Source organism: Diadema antillarum, unplaced genomic scaffold, assembly GCF_040938485.1.
Source record: "Diadema antillarum isolate AM-2024a unplaced genomic scaffold, OU_Dant_1.0 scf00000145, whole genome shotgun sequence".
NCBI classification, from domain to species: domain Eukaryota; kingdom Metazoa; phylum Echinodermata; class Echinoidea; order Diadematoida; family Diadematidae; genus Diadema; species Diadema antillarum.
Genome location: NW_027271034.1, coordinates 1,160,952 through 1,181,332, shown reverse-complemented (window position 1 = coordinate 1,181,332; position 20,381 = coordinate 1,160,952). Strand labels below are relative to the sequence as shown.

Here is a 20,381-nt window from a genome sequence, read left to right as displayed (position 1 = left end):
CTGAATAAATTCTCGTATTCATTACAACGCTGAAAAGTGAGAGTCCAGTAGATTTCGACAGGTTCTGAGGGTGATCTCGGAAAGCAGAGTGTGATTGATTCGGCGCTTAAGAGGGATCGGTTACAAAGGACTCTTGTTCGTTTGCTTGTTTGTTTGTTTGTTTGTTTGTTTGTTTGTTTGTTTGTTTGCTTGTGTTTAGCCGCCCATGATCCCAATGAGGTTGACAACCCTAAAAAGTGGCAAGCATCCGCCCAGGCTGTGAAGGGCTCAAGGGGGTAACCCTGTTTCAGTCCGGTCCAGGATCAAGACCGGATAATGGTTACGCGGCCAAGTCATCTCATCTTTTTGTCACGTCACAAACAATTAGAAAATCCTCGAATGTACTGATTTATTGTTGATGACACTTGAAAGAACCGGCAAAGGGTTATGGAATTGAATTCTACCGATGATTAGATAGTGATTTCGTTGCTTATCTAAATCCAGGACCTGTTCTAAAAAATCACTATCGATCTTGGCCTTTTTGAATCATTTATGACTTATATCTCGAACATAAACTTTTTCTCCACTAATCCTCACAGCTCCTGCGTATCTGAAATCTTCAAATCGGAATCAAAGAAAAGCTACCAAACAAAAATGATAAAAGTTCATAAAAGTCTAATAAGACATTGTAAGAGAGAGAGAGAGAGAGAGAGAGAGAGAAGAGGATGGTAAACGTTTCTGCTTGGTCAAATAAAAAAGGTTTTGAATTACCCTGGCCCTAGCTACCCCTACTCTCCTCCCCGACAGCGCGTATTTTTACAGAACAAATTTAGATTCTATCTCCCTAGGGATGCTATACCTGCCAAGTTTGTGAAAATAAATCATATGTTATCAAGAAGTTGAGAATTAAGAAATTTGACTTAATTTGGTTTCTCCCCCACAGTCCCTGAAGGGTACGCTCAGATAATAAACTTGAAAGTACAGTCACCACTGTATACTCAATCAAATTTATCACTATAATATCATTATTCGAGAGATGAATGCTTTTAAAGAGTCGTTAATTTAGGGGCTTTGGGACCCCGTCTGTCGGGGGGGGGGGGGGGGGGCACTGTGCCAAGTTTGGTGAAAATACGTCATGAGATTTTAAGAAGAAGCTGAAAATTTAAAAAGTTGACGCATAGACCAGGAGCTGGCTGCTGGTCAATTTACCCCATCAAGCCCAAAAGGTTTGACCCCTCAAAGTTACTGGGGCCACCCCCCTCATTACAAAACTGGGCGTCAGCCTGATACCTGAGGGCGGGGTCGTCCCCCAGGGACCCCCCCCCCCCCCCAAAATGGCCCCCGGCGGGTGTAATTTACCCCATGGAGCCCATGGACCAAACCTGGTCTAAAAGAATGGCCTAGGGGTGTACATAATAAAAATATAAAAACTGACAAAATATCTGGTCGGGAAAGGGGTTGCCAGACCGTCCCCCCCCCCCCCGCCCCCCCCCCCCCCCCCCCCTGGCGGGTGTAATTTACCCCACACAGCCCATGCACCAAACTTGGTCCAATGAAAGTACTATGGGTGTACATAATGAAAATATAAAAACTGACACGATATCTGGTTGGGAAAGGGGTTGCCAGATCCCCTCACCCCCCCCCCCCCCTCCACCACCACCACCACCCATTACGCCCCTTCGTGGGTTTAATTTAGCCAACAGCACCCATGGATCAAATTTGGCTGGGGGAAAGTAGGCCCCACTATGGGTGTGCAAAAAATAAAGATAAAAGCTGACAAAATATCTCACTTACAAAGAGTAATCAAACATATCCCCTACCTTTGCTACCCCCCCCCCCCATTTTTTAGTGTGAAGGGCCTATACGGTTTGGAGAGGTATGAATGAGCGTGTCATAAAAAGTAATAAATGGAACTTCTTGAATTAAGATGAAGTTATGACAACAGAAGCATTGTGTGTGTACATATATCCACATGCCCCATCCCACTCCCTCCCCCGAAAGAATGGAGTTATTGATATCTACACTAGAAACATACTCAGACAGTGCAGACCTTTGCCAAGCAGCTCATTTCCACCCATCCACACATGCTAAAAACTGCCAAATTTCCCATATAAAAGCCTTTTGCTCTTAAATGCCATCAACTTCCAGGTGTGTGGTAGTGCATTATACCTTGAGCACATGCCTTTACCTTTAGTGCGCATTGATGCAAACCTCAAATTCATGCAGCTTGAACTCCCAATTCCATTGATCTCATCTGCCATAAGATAAAAATCATCAAAATTTCATAAAGATTCCCGGATCACTACCAAAATTTATATTTATCATCTGTTTTTAAAATGTAATTGTGTTATTATCATCTTTTCATACAAGTTTCATCCAAAATGTGTTCTCAACCTTTCAAGTTGTTTTGCATACAAACAATAATGCAGACAATACTATATATAAGTAACATAAAACCTCAAGTGGCAGAAATAATCACAACTGTATGCAACATCCTACAGTTCAACTGTGTTACCATGCATGTGGAGCAAGCTCATGTACAACAGTACAAGAAACTGTATACCTGTGATACAAAATTGTACATGCAGTGGGTGCATAGGCCATAGTGTGTTTAATTGCATGCATATATTTGTATGTTGTATACATTTTACTTGTTGCATGCAATTATACATTTCGAAGATCGGCAACACGTGTATCATCAGTCTGCAAACAATAAAAAGGCGGTGTTTTCCTGACCTTGGTATTAAGTGAACTGGGCTTTCCTATTGTAGGTACTATACTGGTAGGCCCCTATGACAGTGAGTACATGTATTTCATCACTGGATGACAATTGGTGTCAGTAACAAAGCAAACAAAGAAAGGTCAAGAGTCTAGATCTTGGACTAGATCTAAGTCTCAAATATGCTATGATATGGCTAGATATCTAACGTTAGGACCTATATTTCCTATACATGCTATAGCTTGTAGAGTACCTAGTACTATTTGGCGAAACCAAATGAACTGGAACAGGGGATGGATTATCAGCGAGATGTAGTGTATTATGAGTCATAACTGAAAAACCAATAAATAGAACATCAATGTTCTCAGCCTATATAGGTTTAAGTGTCAAAGGTGTGCATTGCTTTAAATTTGCATAGAACACTTAAACCCTGAATTTGTTAAAGTCACTGCACTTCCTATCATTCATAGCTAGAGTCAAAAAGGCAGAATTATACTACATTTCAATTTCTCTATCTAATAGACAACTTTGATTTTAGGATTAGAAATAGCCTTATTAATAGCTATATGTATCATAAGTGTTGAAGATGCAGATGTTCCACTGAATGAATACTTGCAGAATTTGGTATGAAGATTAGGCAAATAATCTGAAACTCTCTTTAAATATAGCAAAAGAAATAACAAACTGTCCCTGTGTTGTAGCCTCTCCCAGGAGAGGCTGCAGTGCCAGTGTGGTGCATGTAGTAGTCTTTGTGCAGACTCATTGACAACCAACAAAGGTTTGTACCTGTAAACTATGAGAGCTGCACAAGGTATAGAAAACAAACAACTGAAGTGAAAACAAGCTTATGTGTACTTTCGCCTCATACATCAGTGTAAACAAACTCAGAGTTGAGCATAAATACTGTAGCAATGCACAATTATAGCTTTGGCTCTAACAGAGGTGTAAGTGAATGACCTTTGGTACAGATTCCTATATTTTTGCAGGTATTTAAAATATTATCTTACTACCAATGGATTTGATTTGCAATTTAAGCAATTTGAGGCTTCATTTGGTCACAGCTCTTCAATCTTAAGGCTCTCTGTCCATGTTTCTGGCATGGTAGACATGCTGCATGTACTGTAGCTTGTTAAGACATCGATATCACAATATTTGCAACTTTAATCAGGCTGTTTGTTATTTCTTTTGCTATATTTAAAGGGAGTTTCAGATTATATGCCTAATCTGCATACCCAATTCTGCAAGTATTCATTCAGTGGAACATCTGCATCTTCAACACTTATGATACATATAGCTATTAATAAGGCTATTTCTAATCCTAAAATCAAAGTTGTCTATTAGATAGAGAAATTGAAATGTAGTATAATTCTGCCTTTTTGACTCTAGCTATGAATGATAGGAAGTGCAGTGACTTTAACAAATTCAGGGTTTAAGTGTTCTATGCAAATTTAAAGCAATGCACACCTTTGACACTTAAACCTATATAGGCTGAGAACATTGATGTTCTATTTATTGGTTTTTCAGTTATGACTCATAATACACTACATCTCGCTGATAATCCATCCCCTGTTCCAGTTCATTTGGTTTCGCCAAATAGTACTAGGTACTCTACAAGCTATAGCATGTATAGGAAATATAGGTCCTAACGTTAGATATCTAGCCATATCATAGCATATTTGAGACTTAGATCTAGTCCAAGATCTAGACTCTTGACCTTTCTTTGTTTGCTTTGTTACTGACACCAATTGTCATCCAGTGATGAAATACATGTACTACTGTCATAGGGGCCTACCAGTATAGTACCTACAATAGGAAAGCCCAGTTCACTTAATACCAAGGTCAGGAAAACACCGCCTTTTTATTGTTTGCAGACTGATGATACACGTGTTGCCGATCTTCGAAATGTATAATTGCATGCAACAAGTAAAATGTATACAACATACAAATATATGCATGCAATTAAACACACTATGGCCTATGCACCCACTGCATGTACAATTTTGTATCACAGGTATACAGTTTCTTGTACTGTTGTACATGAGCTTGCTCCACATGCATGGTAACACAGTTGAACTGTAGGATGTTGCATACAGTTGTGATTATTTCTGCCACTTGAGGTTTTATGTTACTTATATATAGTATTGTCTGCATTATTGTTTGTATGCAAAACAACTTGAAAGGTTGAGAACACATTTGGATGAAACTTGTATGAAAAGATGATAATAACACAATTACATTTTAAAAACAGATGATAAATATAAATTTTGGTAGTGATGCGGGAATCTTTATGAAATTTTGATGATTTTTATCTTACGGCAGATGAGATCAATGGAATTGGGAGTTCAAGCTGCATGAATTTGAGGTTTGCATCCATGCGCACTAAAGGTAAAGGCATGTGCTCAAGGTATAATGCACTACCACACACCTGGAAGTTGATGGCATTTAAGAGCAAAAGGCTTTTATGTGGGAAATTTGGCAGTTTTTAGCATGTGTGAATGGGTGGAAATGAGCTGCTTGGCAAAGGTCTGCACTGTCTGAGTATGTTTCTAGTGTAGATATCAATAACTCCATTCTTTCGGGGGAGGGAGTGGGATGGGGCATGTGGATATATGTACACACACAATGCTTCTGTTGTCATAACTTCATCTTAATTCAAGAAGTTCCATTTATTACTTTTTATGACACGCTCATTCATACCTCTCCAAACCGTATAGGCCCTTCACACTAAAAAATGGGGGGGGGGGTAGCAAAGGTAGGGGATATGTTTGATTACTCTTTGTAAGTGAGATATTTTGTCAGCTTTTATCTTTATTTTTTGCACACCCATAGTGGGGCCTACTTTCCCCCAGCCAAATTTGATCCATGGGTGCTGTTGGCTAAATTAAACCCACGAAGGGGCGCAATGGGCGGTGGTGGGGGGGGGGGGGGGGGGGTGGGGGTGAGGGGATCTGGCAACCCCTTTCCCAACCAGATATCGTGTCAGTTTTTATATTTTCATTATGTACACCCATAGTACTTTCATTGGACCAAGTTTGGTGCATGGGCTGCGTGGGGTAAATTACACCCGCCAGGGGGGGCCCGGGGGGGGGGGGGGGGACGGTCTGGCAACCCCTTTCCCGACCAGATATTTTGTCAGTTTTTATATTTTTATTATGTACACCCCTAGGCCATTCTTTTAGACCAGGTTTGGTCCATGGGCTCCATGGGGTAAATAACACCCGCCGGGGGCCATTTTGGGGGGGGGGGGGTCCCTGGGGGACGACCCCGCCCTCAGGTATCAGGCTGACGCCCAGTTTTGTAATGAGGGGGGTGGCCCCAGTAACTTTGAGGGGTCAAACCTTTTGGGCTTGATGGGGTAAATTGACCAGCAGCCAGCTCCTGGTCTAGCACTCACGCACACTAGACCCCGGACGATGAATGATAGCCATTGCTAACTCACTTGAGCCTCTGGCTCAGGTGAGACGAAGCAACTTCACATACAACTTTGGATCATCACCCTATGATTCTTTTCTAAGCCACTCCACAAATTTTCATTAAGCTAGACAATTATTGCATCAATTGATATCGAGGTATATTCTCTCGGGGAATGATAATATCTCTTCATGAGTCTTATAATTCATGAAAATGACATCCTGATTAATGACATTTGATGGATTCAGAGAGCCAATGTTCCAGTAATTAACATTGGTTCAGCCGGTGATATAACCGACTCAAAAATAACCACGCTAAAGACTGAATCCGAGTCATCATCTTCAGAGTCCATGGTTGGATCAACACGGACACAGAAACACATGATGAATACACTCATACTTATCAAAATCAAATGGTTTGTTGCAGTTAGAAGTGGATACTATTAAGTTAATGCATAGATTATGATAATATGATGCTTGTGATAATTATTATGGTACGAAGAGCATTCACAGAGCATTCATATCATACTCTCTTGCACTGTCACCTGCACACACGACGCACTGTCACTTGCACACACCTGCACTTCTATTTGTCAGTAATATATGGTGCATGCGTCTTTTTATCTTTTTCTCTAGCACCAAGTCACTGTTTTTTCTTTTCTTTTCCGTTGTTCTTGTTGTTGTTTTTTTTAGCAAAATGTTTTTGGAATGTAACGCTAAGATTAAGAGTTTTATGTGTAGTTTTATTGATGTTGTAATATATTCGTATATTTAAGATAGGGCCTCATTCACATCAAGTTCTGCTTGTGATGACGGTCCTCTGTATTGATTTCTCCGTTGTTCATATAATCAGTGAATACGTTGCTTTGATTCATATTACAGACTGATGTTGTTATGAAATTGACATTTCTTATATCAATTTGTATGTTATACTCTCCTCTCTTTTTTTGCATACTCTGTATCACCTTGTTTTCATTTGTTATTGTATTTGAAGAAAGAAATGCAGAAAGAAACTAAACCAACCAAACCAAACAGCATTTACAACATTATCAAAGATATTGAAAAAACAAGTAGAATTGTCTTTATTAAAAAGTATATGGTAGTTAAGACAACATGAGCACATAATACTCAATAGCATGGAGACATATCATTTGACTGACAATCTCCATCATCCCATAGAGTTATGAAAGAAAAAAAAAATGCCTGGAAAAAAAGATTGCAGTTATTTCGTCGAAGAATATTTGGGTGCACGTCACGAGACCGACATCCACTAGTCATACAGCCCACAAGTCATACAGGTCACAAGTCATACAGCCCATTAGTTCGACACTAAGCTAACAAGGCCCACGAGACCGTGTTGTATCTGTCGAACTCGTGGACTGTTTTCACCTATAGTGTCGAACTCATGGGCTGTATGACTCGTGAGCTGTATGACTCATGGACCTAAATTCAATGTATGACTCGTGGGTATTGGTCTAGTGGGATGACCCCGAATATTTCTGAAAATCATTCAACACCAATGTATGTTAAAAGGGTATCATTACTAAATCTTAACTACTCTTCAACTCGACTCTTTTCCATAATATAGTGATGGCTGATAGGAACAAAAAACCTGTTGCCAAGGTGACATGATATAAGTCCGGTTTTATTGAAGGATAAAATGTCATCACATCTAAAATAATTTATGTTGATAGACCACACCATTGTTGCACAATTATTGCAGTGCTATCAAATGCTGTGGCAACATTATTATACTGTAGATTCTTCACCTTGTTCAATTCAGCGGAGAGGCTATACATTGAACCTGTCGGTTCCTTTGGAACACATTTTCTCTGATATACTTATAAAAATAGGACAGGGGCTTGTCGGTACCCTCATGCTCTTTATGTATATAAACCCCTCAAAAAGTTTGGAAATCTGAGTTTGATCAATCATTTCTCATTTTTCCTTAGAAATAATTTATTTGTGCTTAGTACCACAAAAAGATTGTTTAATTCTCTTTAAAATGATACCATACTAGTTATGATTTTCCCTTACATGGAGGTCCAATGCTTACAAATATGAGGTAAAGTCAGAATTGAAAAGCTGCAAAATTGCCCAATTTTTGACGTCCCTAATGGAGTTTCCTCGGTATGAGTGAGTTCCCCATTATTTCTTTGGCGTTCATTTACTGTAACATCAGCATTTTTATGGAGTGAAACATGTATGCGTTCAACCAAACAGATAAACAAACATACACACACACACACACACACACACACACACACACACACACACACACACACACACACACAAACACAAACGATCATGACTCAAACCCTTTTATCTCACAGAACCTCGCAACATTAACCACAACAAAGACACAAAGATGTGAAATGGCATGGTCTTGATTTTATTGGAGTTTCATCTTTATTTTGTCTTCATTTTGTCGTTATTTTGTCTTTACTTTATGTTTACTTTGTCTTTACATTGTCAATGAACATGCTCGGGGCTCAGTATCTGGTGGACGACCCAAGTGCTTGCACCACCGCCTGGCACTGTGTCCTCATGCTGTTGATTAGCTTCAATGATTCGCTGCTGAGGAATGGCGTTTCACTCGTCAACCAGTATCTGACGGAATCCTGCCAATGTCGTTGCATTTGTGACCCTCTTCCCCACAGCTCGGGCAAGGTGATCCCAAAGATGTTCTATCGGGTTGAGGTCGGGGCTGCATGCAGGCCAGTCCAGTTTGATGCCCTCTCTCTCGAGAAAGTTGCGCACAAGTTTCACTCTATGTGGTCTTGCGTTGTCATCTTTTTTGAAGCATCTCAGCTTCAATTTGCCCTATGGAGCGGGCTTTTTGAACATTGCTTACACGTGGCATGATGTACAACCATAAAACTTGATAAGCTATCAAAATTGCCTGGCATGGCACCACTGAAAACTCGAATGTGAAGTTAAGATGTCTATTGAAATTTGCCTTCATGGCTGACCAGTTGAGAACAAATGACATAACACAAAACAAGCTTGTTTCTTTCACATCGAGACCCTAATGCATTAATAAATATGATGAATACTGAGCTCAGGTCTGTGCAATCCTGGATTTATGCGAACGTAATTATCCTTGAACATAGAAAAAAAAACTCATTATATGGTATTCAGTAATTCTTTGAATGTTGTTCCATATGATTTCAAAATAAATGATTTATGTTTAAAGCAGGTTAATAACACAAAGTTTTTAGGGCTTCGGATTGACCGAGAATTATCCTGGAAAACTCATGTTAATTTTGTAAGTAAAATTTTGTCTAGAAATATTGGAATTTTGAATAAGCTCAAACATTTTTTTCCTGTTTATATTTTGCAGAGTATATATTCTTGTTTAATAACTCCACACTTTGATTATGAAATTTTGGCGTGGGGAAATGCAATTCACTCATTACTAGATTCCCTTCTCCGTATTCAAAAGCGTGCAATAGGAATCATAAACCACGCCGGATATTTTGCTCATACCAACTGTTTTTTTCATCAAAACAGAATTCTGAAAATTCCAGACCTATTTTATTACAATCTCGGAATTTTCATGTATAAACTAACAACTAATGAATTACCATCTGTTTTTATCCACATGTTCAAAAGGAATCGCTCTATCCACTGTTATCCCACTCGCCAGAGTGACGCCTATCACCTTCCCCGTACTCGCACTATTTTTGCAAAGAAAACAATTGTATTTACTGGACCCAGATATTGGAATGATCTCCCTCTAGATATCACTTCTTCCTATCTTTATTCACCTTCAAACGCAAATTAAAACAGTTATTACTTAGTGGATACACACTACCAAGCTTTTGTCCTTTTGTCCTTGTCCTCAGCACCAAGTTATTCAAGTTATTTCATGATACCGATACATCTTTTAATAATATAGCATTTTTGTTTTTCAAACACTGCGAGATTTGTATACAGTCTGGTTTGTGCGATATCTATGTGGTTCATTAGTTTATTACTTATCGATTTTTTGTACTGGTGTAATTTTTTTTGAGGGGTTTATATAACATATATATATATATATATATGTAAATATTTGCATATATATTATATATATATATATATATATTTGCAAATATTTTGCATATATATTAAATATATATATATATATATATATATTTGCATATATTTTGCATATATATTATATATATATATATATATATATATATATACATTTGCATTTATATTATTATTATTATATATATATATATATATATTTGCATATACATATTCCTGATGAACAACATCCGGGGGCAATATTTCAGTAAGAGGTTATGTTCTTGCGCGTATTCATAATTGAAGTCATCTCGTGATCTTATTCAAATGGGATTTGGATATCAACTCCCTCCATCTCCTTCCGGAACCACTCATCAAAAATCTCGTTCTGCGCTACGGTGAAATTTTTCTTCCATTGTCCCGTCTTTCCTGCATGTGTAAAAAAAAAAAAAAATGGAGATTAAAAAGTGATTTGTGTATGACCATTAATTCAATATGATGTTTTCATCTCTTCCAGGCCTAGTATCGTAGCGCCCTACTACTGTGAAGTAGGTATAGTATGACATAAACTTTTGAAAAGTAATGCTTTCGCACAGTTAAAACTGATACATCAATAGTGACATCCATTCAATCCACCCTCTCAGACTATACCATTGTGACGTAGCAATGACATGAATGCAGGAAAGTTTTTAGTTGGGATACATGTATTGTCAATAGTCACCCTCAAAAAGAAAGAGTAATACCTGATGATCACAATAGTAAGACTTTAATCAATATGGGATAAGAATTAGGGGAGTTATGAAATTGTTAAGCTTTTTTTTTTTAAATTTTCATGAAACACCAAGCACAATGAAAATTTAAATGAATAAGTCGATGATATCGTCCAACAACTTGCCATATACTAATAGTTTGTACACGAAATCTTGAAATGTCCAGTTTTCTTTTTCAAACGGAATGTACCACCGTCTCAAATCCTGTTATCTTACTGATCATTTGATATTTCACGGGTGTTTACCCAGAAATAATATCATGCTCAACACTTTTGAAGCCTAAAATTAATTGGTTTGTTGTTGTTGTTGTTGGTACGACGATCGACGGTAAAATGTGAGGTGATGACGTCATCAGCTCACTCAGATCCATGTTTGAGAGCTGTTAGGTAAATATTGGTAAAACGTCACAATTTGGTAAATTCCCGAATTGTCCCCCAATTTGGTCACATTATCATTCTTGTGCTTATAATATTTTACTGAATTTTCAAACGGACTTTTACCTGGTCCGAAATTTCCCTATGGTGTAACGTCGCAAATTACCTTTGGAGACAAATTTCAGTCTAACTGACTCGGCCAGTGGTTCGTTGAGTTGTTCAGCTTTCTTGTCATAGGTCTTCTTCATTCGCGACAAGGAGCTGTTCTCGACAACTCGCTGTAACAGTTCCTCTGACAGCGGGCGTCCTATGTGTTCTGCTACCATTCGGACGTGCTTGACCGGATCCTGAAAGCAAAAACAAAAGTGAGAAATAAAAACAAAACCCCCACACATTACATCGCACCATTTAATACACAATTTTTAATTTTCCTGCTTGGGGTGCTTTAGTTTTGTCTTGTTTTGTTTTGATTCTAAAGAAGAGTGATGGGAACGGTAACGGCTGATATATAGTATCGTTCCCCTGAATGTTGTCTTTATTCTGAAGAGGCCGGGTCCTTCTCCCATTCTGATAGGCGCCATTTTTTCCAAGAAAAACCCTTTTCCCCAATTTAGTTCTTCTTCCCCGTCTTATGAATACACTTTTCACATCGCTTTCTGGTTTGATAAGTGACCCTGTTCACCTCCTCTATGTGCCCAAACTTCTGTCTAATAATGTGATAAATTTTACTCGCTCCCTCGCATATGAATCCTTAGATTATTGCAGAACTGTTATTGGGGGATAACGTTCATTGCATTTGTGACACTATTCTTAACGTTCGTTCATTGTAATTAAAAAAAAAGAATCAAGAACAAGAAAATGATTGAAACCAAAGTCATGTTACAGTTCCGAAATTGAGTCGGAGAAATCTATATAAGATTAAGAAAGTAATTTGCGATGTGGGTTTTGACAGACCCCTGTTTTTACGAAATACGTCTTTTTCTCTTTAAAAAAAAAATTGTTTCTTATCTATTTTCATGAAATACGCATTAATTTTTGAAATGCTCGTCATTTTTTTTTAAATTCTCATGTTGATTTTTAATGAATGCGCTTTGTTACAAAGTGCGGTCTCACGTTAATAATTATTAATTATTAATTAATAATAATTAATAATAATAATAATAATAATAATAATGATAATAATAATTATCATTATTATTAATAATAATTATTATAAACCCTGTATGAAAAATAATAATGATAATAATGATAACAGACAAACCTAATAATTATGTGGCCTTTCTTTTCCTCAATAAAGATATGTATTTTAGTCAGAAAGGGAACAAATTTAAACAGGTACATTTATATCATGAAAATGGGGTATTCCTTTTTTTCTTTTTCTTTTGTAGTTTCAAATGTTGAAAGTCTCAGAGTCTCAGAAGTATGTATCATAAGGGATCGAATGTCCTTTCATGGTATAAACTATGCCCCTTCTTTAAAGGTTTTATATGCTATATGCATCTTCACATTATGACTTGCCCCCTTCATGACACGTCATGAAAATTAGTAGGCCCTTATAGAAAATCACACTCGAGGACAAAAAAAAAAGAATCATTTTACAATATTAAACACTTAAATATGTATGAAGTAAGGACACTACCCAAAAGAGAACTCTTTTACTTAAGAAAAAGCTACCCCCCCCCCCTTTTTTTTTTTTTTTTGGTATGACACTTTATCATGACTGGACAAATTCTCACATACCCGCAGGATGTCTTCGTAGAACACGATGAGAAGGTTCTCATAGTGATGGCGGATTTCCCAGAACTCTTTGACATGGTCTGCCCAAGGTCCGTACTCAATGGCTGATGGTAACAAAGTGAAAGTAGACACTTTATGAGTTTGATAGATGAAGCAAGCTTCCATTGCTGAGGATTCAAATATGTAGATCTCAGTTGCTGTTAAGGTAAAAAAAAAAGGCAAGTCTCCGATATTACATGCTCCTCTGTCCTTATACCAAATCCTCTCCAAATTGGTGAGTTTTGTTCTTATAACCTTTACCAACATAATTACTGCAAACATTATCACTATCATCTCACATGTCAAAATACATGGTTTACGATACATGTCATAGGAATACAGTTATATCTTTTAGCAATCTGGGGATTGGGGATGCTGTATTGCGGTAATATCATTATGATGATAAATGACAATTTATTATAAAAAACAAAAAGCTCTTTGATATTTCTACTTTTAAAAATATATCTACATATTCATTTTATTTTTACAAGTTTATTTATGATATTTTTACTTGTAAATTAGACAGTTATCCTTTGTGATCGGAAGTATAGGCTTTTTACACTGACTTCCATCGATAGACTGCTGGAACACAGTTTCCCAGGTGAGAGGAACGTCGGAGGGGTCATCCTTAACAAACTTGAACCACGAGACGGCAGTGTCCTTTGGGTTGCGTCCAACGTATATCACCTTTATAGAAGAAAATGAGGTTAGGTTGACCCGTTGATTTGACTCTTGATTGTGTGTTTTTTTCCTGTTTTCCTTTCTCTTGATTGTGGTTGGTTTATTCAAAAACGATATGACAAACTGTACAAGTTTGCCTATGCATTGTAAGGAAAGGATTGACCAGCTAGTAACAAGTTACAAGCGATGTGCTACAGCCGTCCGTGTACTCGGATTTAATCGTTGTGAATTATTTACAGACGACAAAATATGCCATGCATATTTGTTAAGTAAACACTTCACATGAAACGAGTGCCCTGAGCCACTTCCTACCAAACATGGACTGTGAACTCATACATACAGGAAGAATACTTCAAGCGTCCTAATACGCTCATCGTCGTATATTGTGGCCCGTGTCTGCTGCATGGCATTGAGACATACTCAACGGCGGCCTTACTGTCTTAATTGAATAGCATTTTGAAATATACCTACATGGTTATGATAATGATAGATACAATGACAAATAATACATACTCATAGATTACCCATTTTTTTTTAAATCTAACTGATCCAAATTGTTCCTCTCTCTAACCACGAGATATTTCGGAAGAGGCTTTACGAAGGTCCTATGCCAGGAAATCTGGGTAGCTGTGTAGAATGCTATGGGTTTTCCTGTGCCAATGGACACTCAAAGCCCTCAGAAGATTAAAGGAAAAGCTACTCAATGTTTACTGTTCAACATGTCATGACGTGTGCAGAACAAACTAAGCGAAGTGGCTGAAGTTTTTAGTCACTTACATTTTAGTAAGTTGAAACAGCAAAATAATTCATTATGAGATATAATGCTATCGACTGCAAACGTTCCTCAAATAAAAAGAGGTGACGATATGATTGCCTCACAACTTTCCCATTCGTTTATAAAGAATATGATTTTTTTCGGTTAGCAACTACCACCCCTCCTGTTGAGTGATCATTGCCTGCTTATTACAACTTTACATTAATTTTAGTGAACCTTTAGTGAACCTGTTATGCATTAATTTACTTGTTGTAGGTTCAATCTTAATGAAAGTTGTATACACCCATAGTTGTATAGTCTGACTTGAGTGCAAAAAAAAAAAAAATTTCAATGTCAAATCTCACTTCTAAAAACTTACACTCGCCAAGGCAAATACATTAAAGGAACAAATTTATAGTCCCAACAGATACTTTGTGACGACTATGAGCCAAGTACTTAGTCGTCACTAACCAGCGTTTCTAATTTCCTATATAGGGATATTACCATCGTACTCACTTTAATCTGACGATGCGACATGGTACGAAATTGTTTTGAAATCATTTTGATTATCATCATGGCCCATTGTAAAGAGCACTTACAGGTGTGAGATATCGTGAGACAATATAACAAACCTTAGCTTTCTTCAGCAAGTCCTGTGGCATGTATTTCAGTCTGAGATGAGTTTGGATGACTCTCGGTGAGGGCGCTTTCTTTATCTTCTCCATAAATGGCGTCATGTCCGGAGGATTCTGTTCTTCCTCCTCCTTAGTGTCCGGCAGTTTCTGGTCCAGGTCGATCATTTCAATCAAAGTAGAGCTGGAAGAGCGGTCAATTTTCTCTGGGTAGCCGCCCGAGAGGATGAGACCAACAATTTCCAACATCCAGTGGGTTCCTGACATCATATAAGAATAAAGGCATTTAGTCCTTGGCTTTACTGTTTTTAGCCCCGCGTTTTAAATGAAGAAAGTTATATAGTTATAGGGTTGATACAGGGTTGATACTGACTGCTCTCAAAAAATTAGTTTTGAAGACTTATGACGGTATGCTTGAGAAAATTGAGAAATGTTTGAGACGTTTTCTCGTTGATCACCTTAGTTTGATCTGTTTGAATGCCATTAATCACCTAAATTCAAACGTCAATGACTTCAATTTCCCACCTGCTTTGGGATAGGTTACGACCCACACATCGTCTGGGCGAACTTCAAACGTCTGCAAAGCTTCGATGCTGGAGTCCAACACAGCATTCGCGTAGCAAATTCCATCGTATACATGCTGACCCCGGATATAAGCTAGGTTCGAAGCCTCAGTCATTCTCACAGAGTTGAGCCTATGGACACCAATGACCATAAAATACGAACGAATGGTACTTCTGAAAATATTCTGAAAACTTCTGTATATAATATATATATATATATATATATATATATATATATGTATGTATATATATATATATACAGGTATATATATGTATATATATATATATATATATATATACAGGTATTGGCCTATATGTATATATATATATATATATATATATATATATATATATAGATATATTCATTTATCTATCTATTTATTTATAAACAGAGCAAAATCATGAAACGAAAGTTATGATTGTTTGACCTCACTTTCCTTACATACCAGTGTCCTACGGGTTCATTTAAAATATCTTTACCAAGTGATGCTGTGACTGCAGCGGCGTCATCTTGCTTAGATCCCACGTTGCTTTTGCTTGCTTAGTGTGAGTTGAATTGACTTGATTTGGCTATTGATAACAATTGCTCAAGCTGTTAACAAGCAGAATGAATTACCGTAATTGAACGACTGCATGTCATCAGCAATCAACAGAAAAATGAGACTCAAACCATGGATGGACATTCGCTTGCTCACATTGAACTATACGATCTTAACTTACTTTCGGTGCCGACGCGATGATCGAGACACTTTGATGCTGATTTCTCAAAATTTGTTCCCTATTGATCCGGCATTTAACAGCATCATCGGACATACGTTGAATTATATAGACACATCGTATCCAGTCAGTGAACGGGCTTTAAGTTTTCAGGATTAAACATGTTTTTCATGCTCACTATTGAAAAAATTTAATAACAATGTTACAAAATTTTCCCCTTTATTTTTCAATGTAGCTTGACGACATATTCGACATCTCAAATGTTGATCAGTAGGCACTGCAAGTGATTAGTGGGGAGCAAATAAATGATTTTCAAGAAGTTGCGTGATGAGTCAGGTCATACTTCTTTCTATAAACATGGAACTTGAGTGTTCACATAATGACGGTCCGGGTTATCATGGTGACTAAATGGAAGATCAGGACCCCGTTTCATAAAAGATGTTAGGATGGCAACTCTTGCTGGAATGGCAACTTCAAATAGCAACAGCTAATCAGGAAGCTGAATTCTTGCCGTTACCATGACAATTGCCATTCCAGTTACTACTGAAAATGGGTTATACATACCCTCCTTATATTATTCTATACCTCTGTGGATCATCGCGCTTGTGAGTGAAAAAGTTGGATGGGAGTTATCAACTTACGAGCAGTTTGCGAAAATGGCACGTTATCATTTTCGTATACACTTTTATACACTCACAACTTTCAAAAAAGGTATCACCTTCTGTGTAGATCTGAGAGGCTACTGGATACTGGTGTGTATGCATAAAGTCTTGCATACATAATTATCAGGTCTGACCTAAATGGCCGTATCATTGTTTATACATGGACCTGTGTACACGGACTTTAATCAATAATTCATTGCTGCCTTAAACATACACAAGAAAATACCAGCAATTGATTAACATCCACTTGAATGAACGATGAATGACGACAAAGATTATTTAAGTCAAATTCGCTGTAAACAGTAATGCATTCTTATTGTGGCGATGTTTTATTATTATTGGTAATTATAGCGGTTGGTATTCCTGGGTGTTCGTTGTGATGTGTACATTGTGAATCGAGTTAGCAATGCTGTTGTTGGGAGACATTTTGTGCGAAAGTGGTTCAAAGGTACATGAACTAATATCTCTTAAGAATTAGCAAGGTGGTATAAGCCATACGGTTTACGTAGTGTCAAAACGACGCATTTGTATTAATCATGATACAGTAAATGTGAGTGTACGTGTGTGTATATGCATGTATTTATATTGAAGGGAAAGAGCACCATTGTTGAATGTAAAAGGCATTTGATGAAGAAGAGGTATATTAATAGGGCATTGTGTACTTTCGCTGAGGGGAGCATTTTAAATGTGCGGGGGAAAATGAATGGTGTTGCCTCGAAAGGGGGGGGGGGGGAGGTACCTCAATATATCGAGTTTGTGTTTATTCTGCATAGTCAGTGAAAAGTGCTCAGTTTTGACATGCTTACGCAATAGACATCGAATTAATAAACATTTGATCATAAAGTTGACAAATACAGTTCTTAATGACGATCAACGCTGTATGCAAAAGGCAGAGCTGTAGGGCTACATTGTATTTTATGTCACAAAGTCATGGTTGTGTGGTTGTTGTTTTTTTTATTGTTCATATTCCATGTTTCAACAAATAAACCATACACATAACCCCCAAAAATGCATGGGTAATTGACAAATACAGTATTTTAAGACAATCAAACATGTGAAATATGAGGAATCTACAGAAAAGCATTGCTTGTATGGTGTAGATTCCCAGATACTGATATGAGATAAATTCTTACTTGATATTTACATGACAATAATTCATTCATGAATGACAATTTATGAAGTAGGGCAGCCCTGAAGGACAGGTGGAAATAGTGAATGGGGCTAGGAAAATGCACAATCACAATCATTCACAATAATGACATCTTCCCTGTACAAAGGTATGTCCTGTTAAGGACATTGTCATAAACAAAATTAAAATCAAATGTGGTATTCTTGTGAAATAGTGTACCTCCCCAGTGACTGGCATTCATTTCGTCAAATGCTGGGGACTCTATTTCCTGCTGTAGACTCTGCGCACAGTGTGTAAACACACATCCGTATAGGGAACCGATTTTACGATTTGGCGGCATAAGTTTCATTCTTCTTATGGCGATCTGCGTATTTCGTTCTTGAAGATTCTTGCAGACATTTTAGTTGAACTACTTTGTGCAACTTACCAAAAATTGATCTGAGTTAGCTGAGAGATGAACGCATAGCCGTTCCACAAGCACGTACATACACACAGGTCCACACAGATCTCACATGAAGGTGATGCTTTTACAACAGCAGACACGTGTGAAAACGACACATACACTGGGGGTACTCACTTCCCAAAACGACGTGATAATAGCGCTATAGGTATTACTAAAAAGTATCGCGTTATATTTTTTTTTCCTATGTAACAGCGCCTATAGTTGCGGTAATAGACCATGCCCTAGACGATCTACAATGCACCTCCACCCTTGGCTCCCAACACCCACCACCAGTCTCTATGTGGTTCACATGTGTGTCAAAATAGATAACAAAGTATAAGGTGTTACAAAAAAAAAACATTTCCCACTTATGATCCTTAATAGTTCGAAAACTATATATCAGATGACACTGTCATAGATAATAATGAGTAATATAGTGTACAATTTAGTTAGAAGTGATTTGAATATGAAAGCATGAATCCGTGAACACACCAGTACACCAGAAAAGAATAGCCAGTAGCGGCTTGAAAACAGAGAAGTCCTATATCTTCTTGTGACAATGCTTATTACTATTATTTGGTGAATCGGTGACGAAAGCAGAAGCGAAGCGGGGAAAAAAAGAAAGAATTTATGACGCCGAGTTCCTTTTGAAACAATCTGTCATGCATGCAATTATTCCCTGTATTATACTACATTTCAAATGGGTTTAGTTAAATCCCGAATCATGCGTGACTAAACGTTATCAGCGATACTGGGAGATTGAATTTTTGTATTCCATAAACAAGGCAAAAAGCTGTGAGGCCGGTAAATTGCGACGGGTGAACGAGGTGTGACTTAGGGAAGCAGCGTGTAATTAAATTGGCTATACTTTAGCGTAGGCACTTCATGTACCAGACGTAATGACACTATACCATAGGTCTTGCACACCTGTAGATCTGAGTGAACCTTCCCCAGCCCATTAATTTTTACGTGCAAAATGAGTTGACCAAAATAAATCTTGAGAAGATTTATAACGAAGTAGCCATGTTCATATAAGCCTGTTTAAAAGAAATTAGGTGTGGTTGACGACACTGAATTTCTCTGCAAATTATTTCAGAAACACGTGAACTTTAGGGATGCCCCAAATCGAAGCCTTTGTTTAAAGACCTCTAACTTGTTAAGCAGAATTTGCGCAAAACCCTTGCAGATTTAGGGCTGGAGTGAAACAACTTGGTCTACATCGATATGAAGCACGAAAGACACTGAATCTTATACAACTTGTTCATAATATTTTTTTATTTTCAAGCCGGGAAATATCTATATGTTTTATATAATTTTCATTCATTCATTCTTATTCCTTCCTTCCCTCCTTCATTCATTCATTTTTTATTCATTCATTCATTTTCCATTCATTCATTCATTCTTATTCATTCCTTCCTTCATTCGTTCATTCACTTTTTATTCATTCATTCATTCATTCATTTTTCATTCATTCATTCATTCATTTATTTATTCATTCATTCATTCATTCATTCTTATTCATTCTTTCCTTCCTTCCTTCCTTCATTCTTTATTCATTCATTCATTCATTCATTTATTAATTCATTCATTCATCCTTCATTCATTCTTCATTCATTTATTCATTCATTCATTCATTCATTCATTCATTCATTCATTGTGCTGCTCTATTGCCACCAGCCCATAGCTCGTGTTTGTAAATTGTGCGCCTGCTGCTGCAATGGATCCACTGTCTTCTCAAACTTCTCTCTCTAATCTT

The 20,381-nt window shown here is 37.5% G+C and overlaps 1 protein-coding gene across 1 annotated transcript; it reads right to left on the bottom strand.

Moving 5' to 3' along the window:
• Window positions 1-10,368: 10,368 nt before the first annotated feature.
• On the bottom strand, window positions 10,369-18,737 carry LOC139721517 (sulfotransferase 1A1-like). The gene is made up of 7 exons (XM_071632832.1): window positions 18,611-18,737; window positions 15,638-15,807; window positions 15,113-15,372; window positions 13,612-13,732; window positions 13,010-13,110; window positions 11,436-11,616; window positions 10,369-10,554 (listed from the first exon to the last, which is right to left on the bottom strand). Exons 2-7 carry the CDS (start codon window positions 15,789-15,791, stop codon window positions 10,445-10,447), a joined length of 927 nt encoding a protein of 308 aa, XP_071488933.1. The 5' UTR covers window positions 15,792-15,807; window positions 18,611-18,737; the 3' UTR covers window positions 10,369-10,444.
• Between the last annotated feature and the right edge of the window lie 1,644 nt (window positions 18,738-20,381).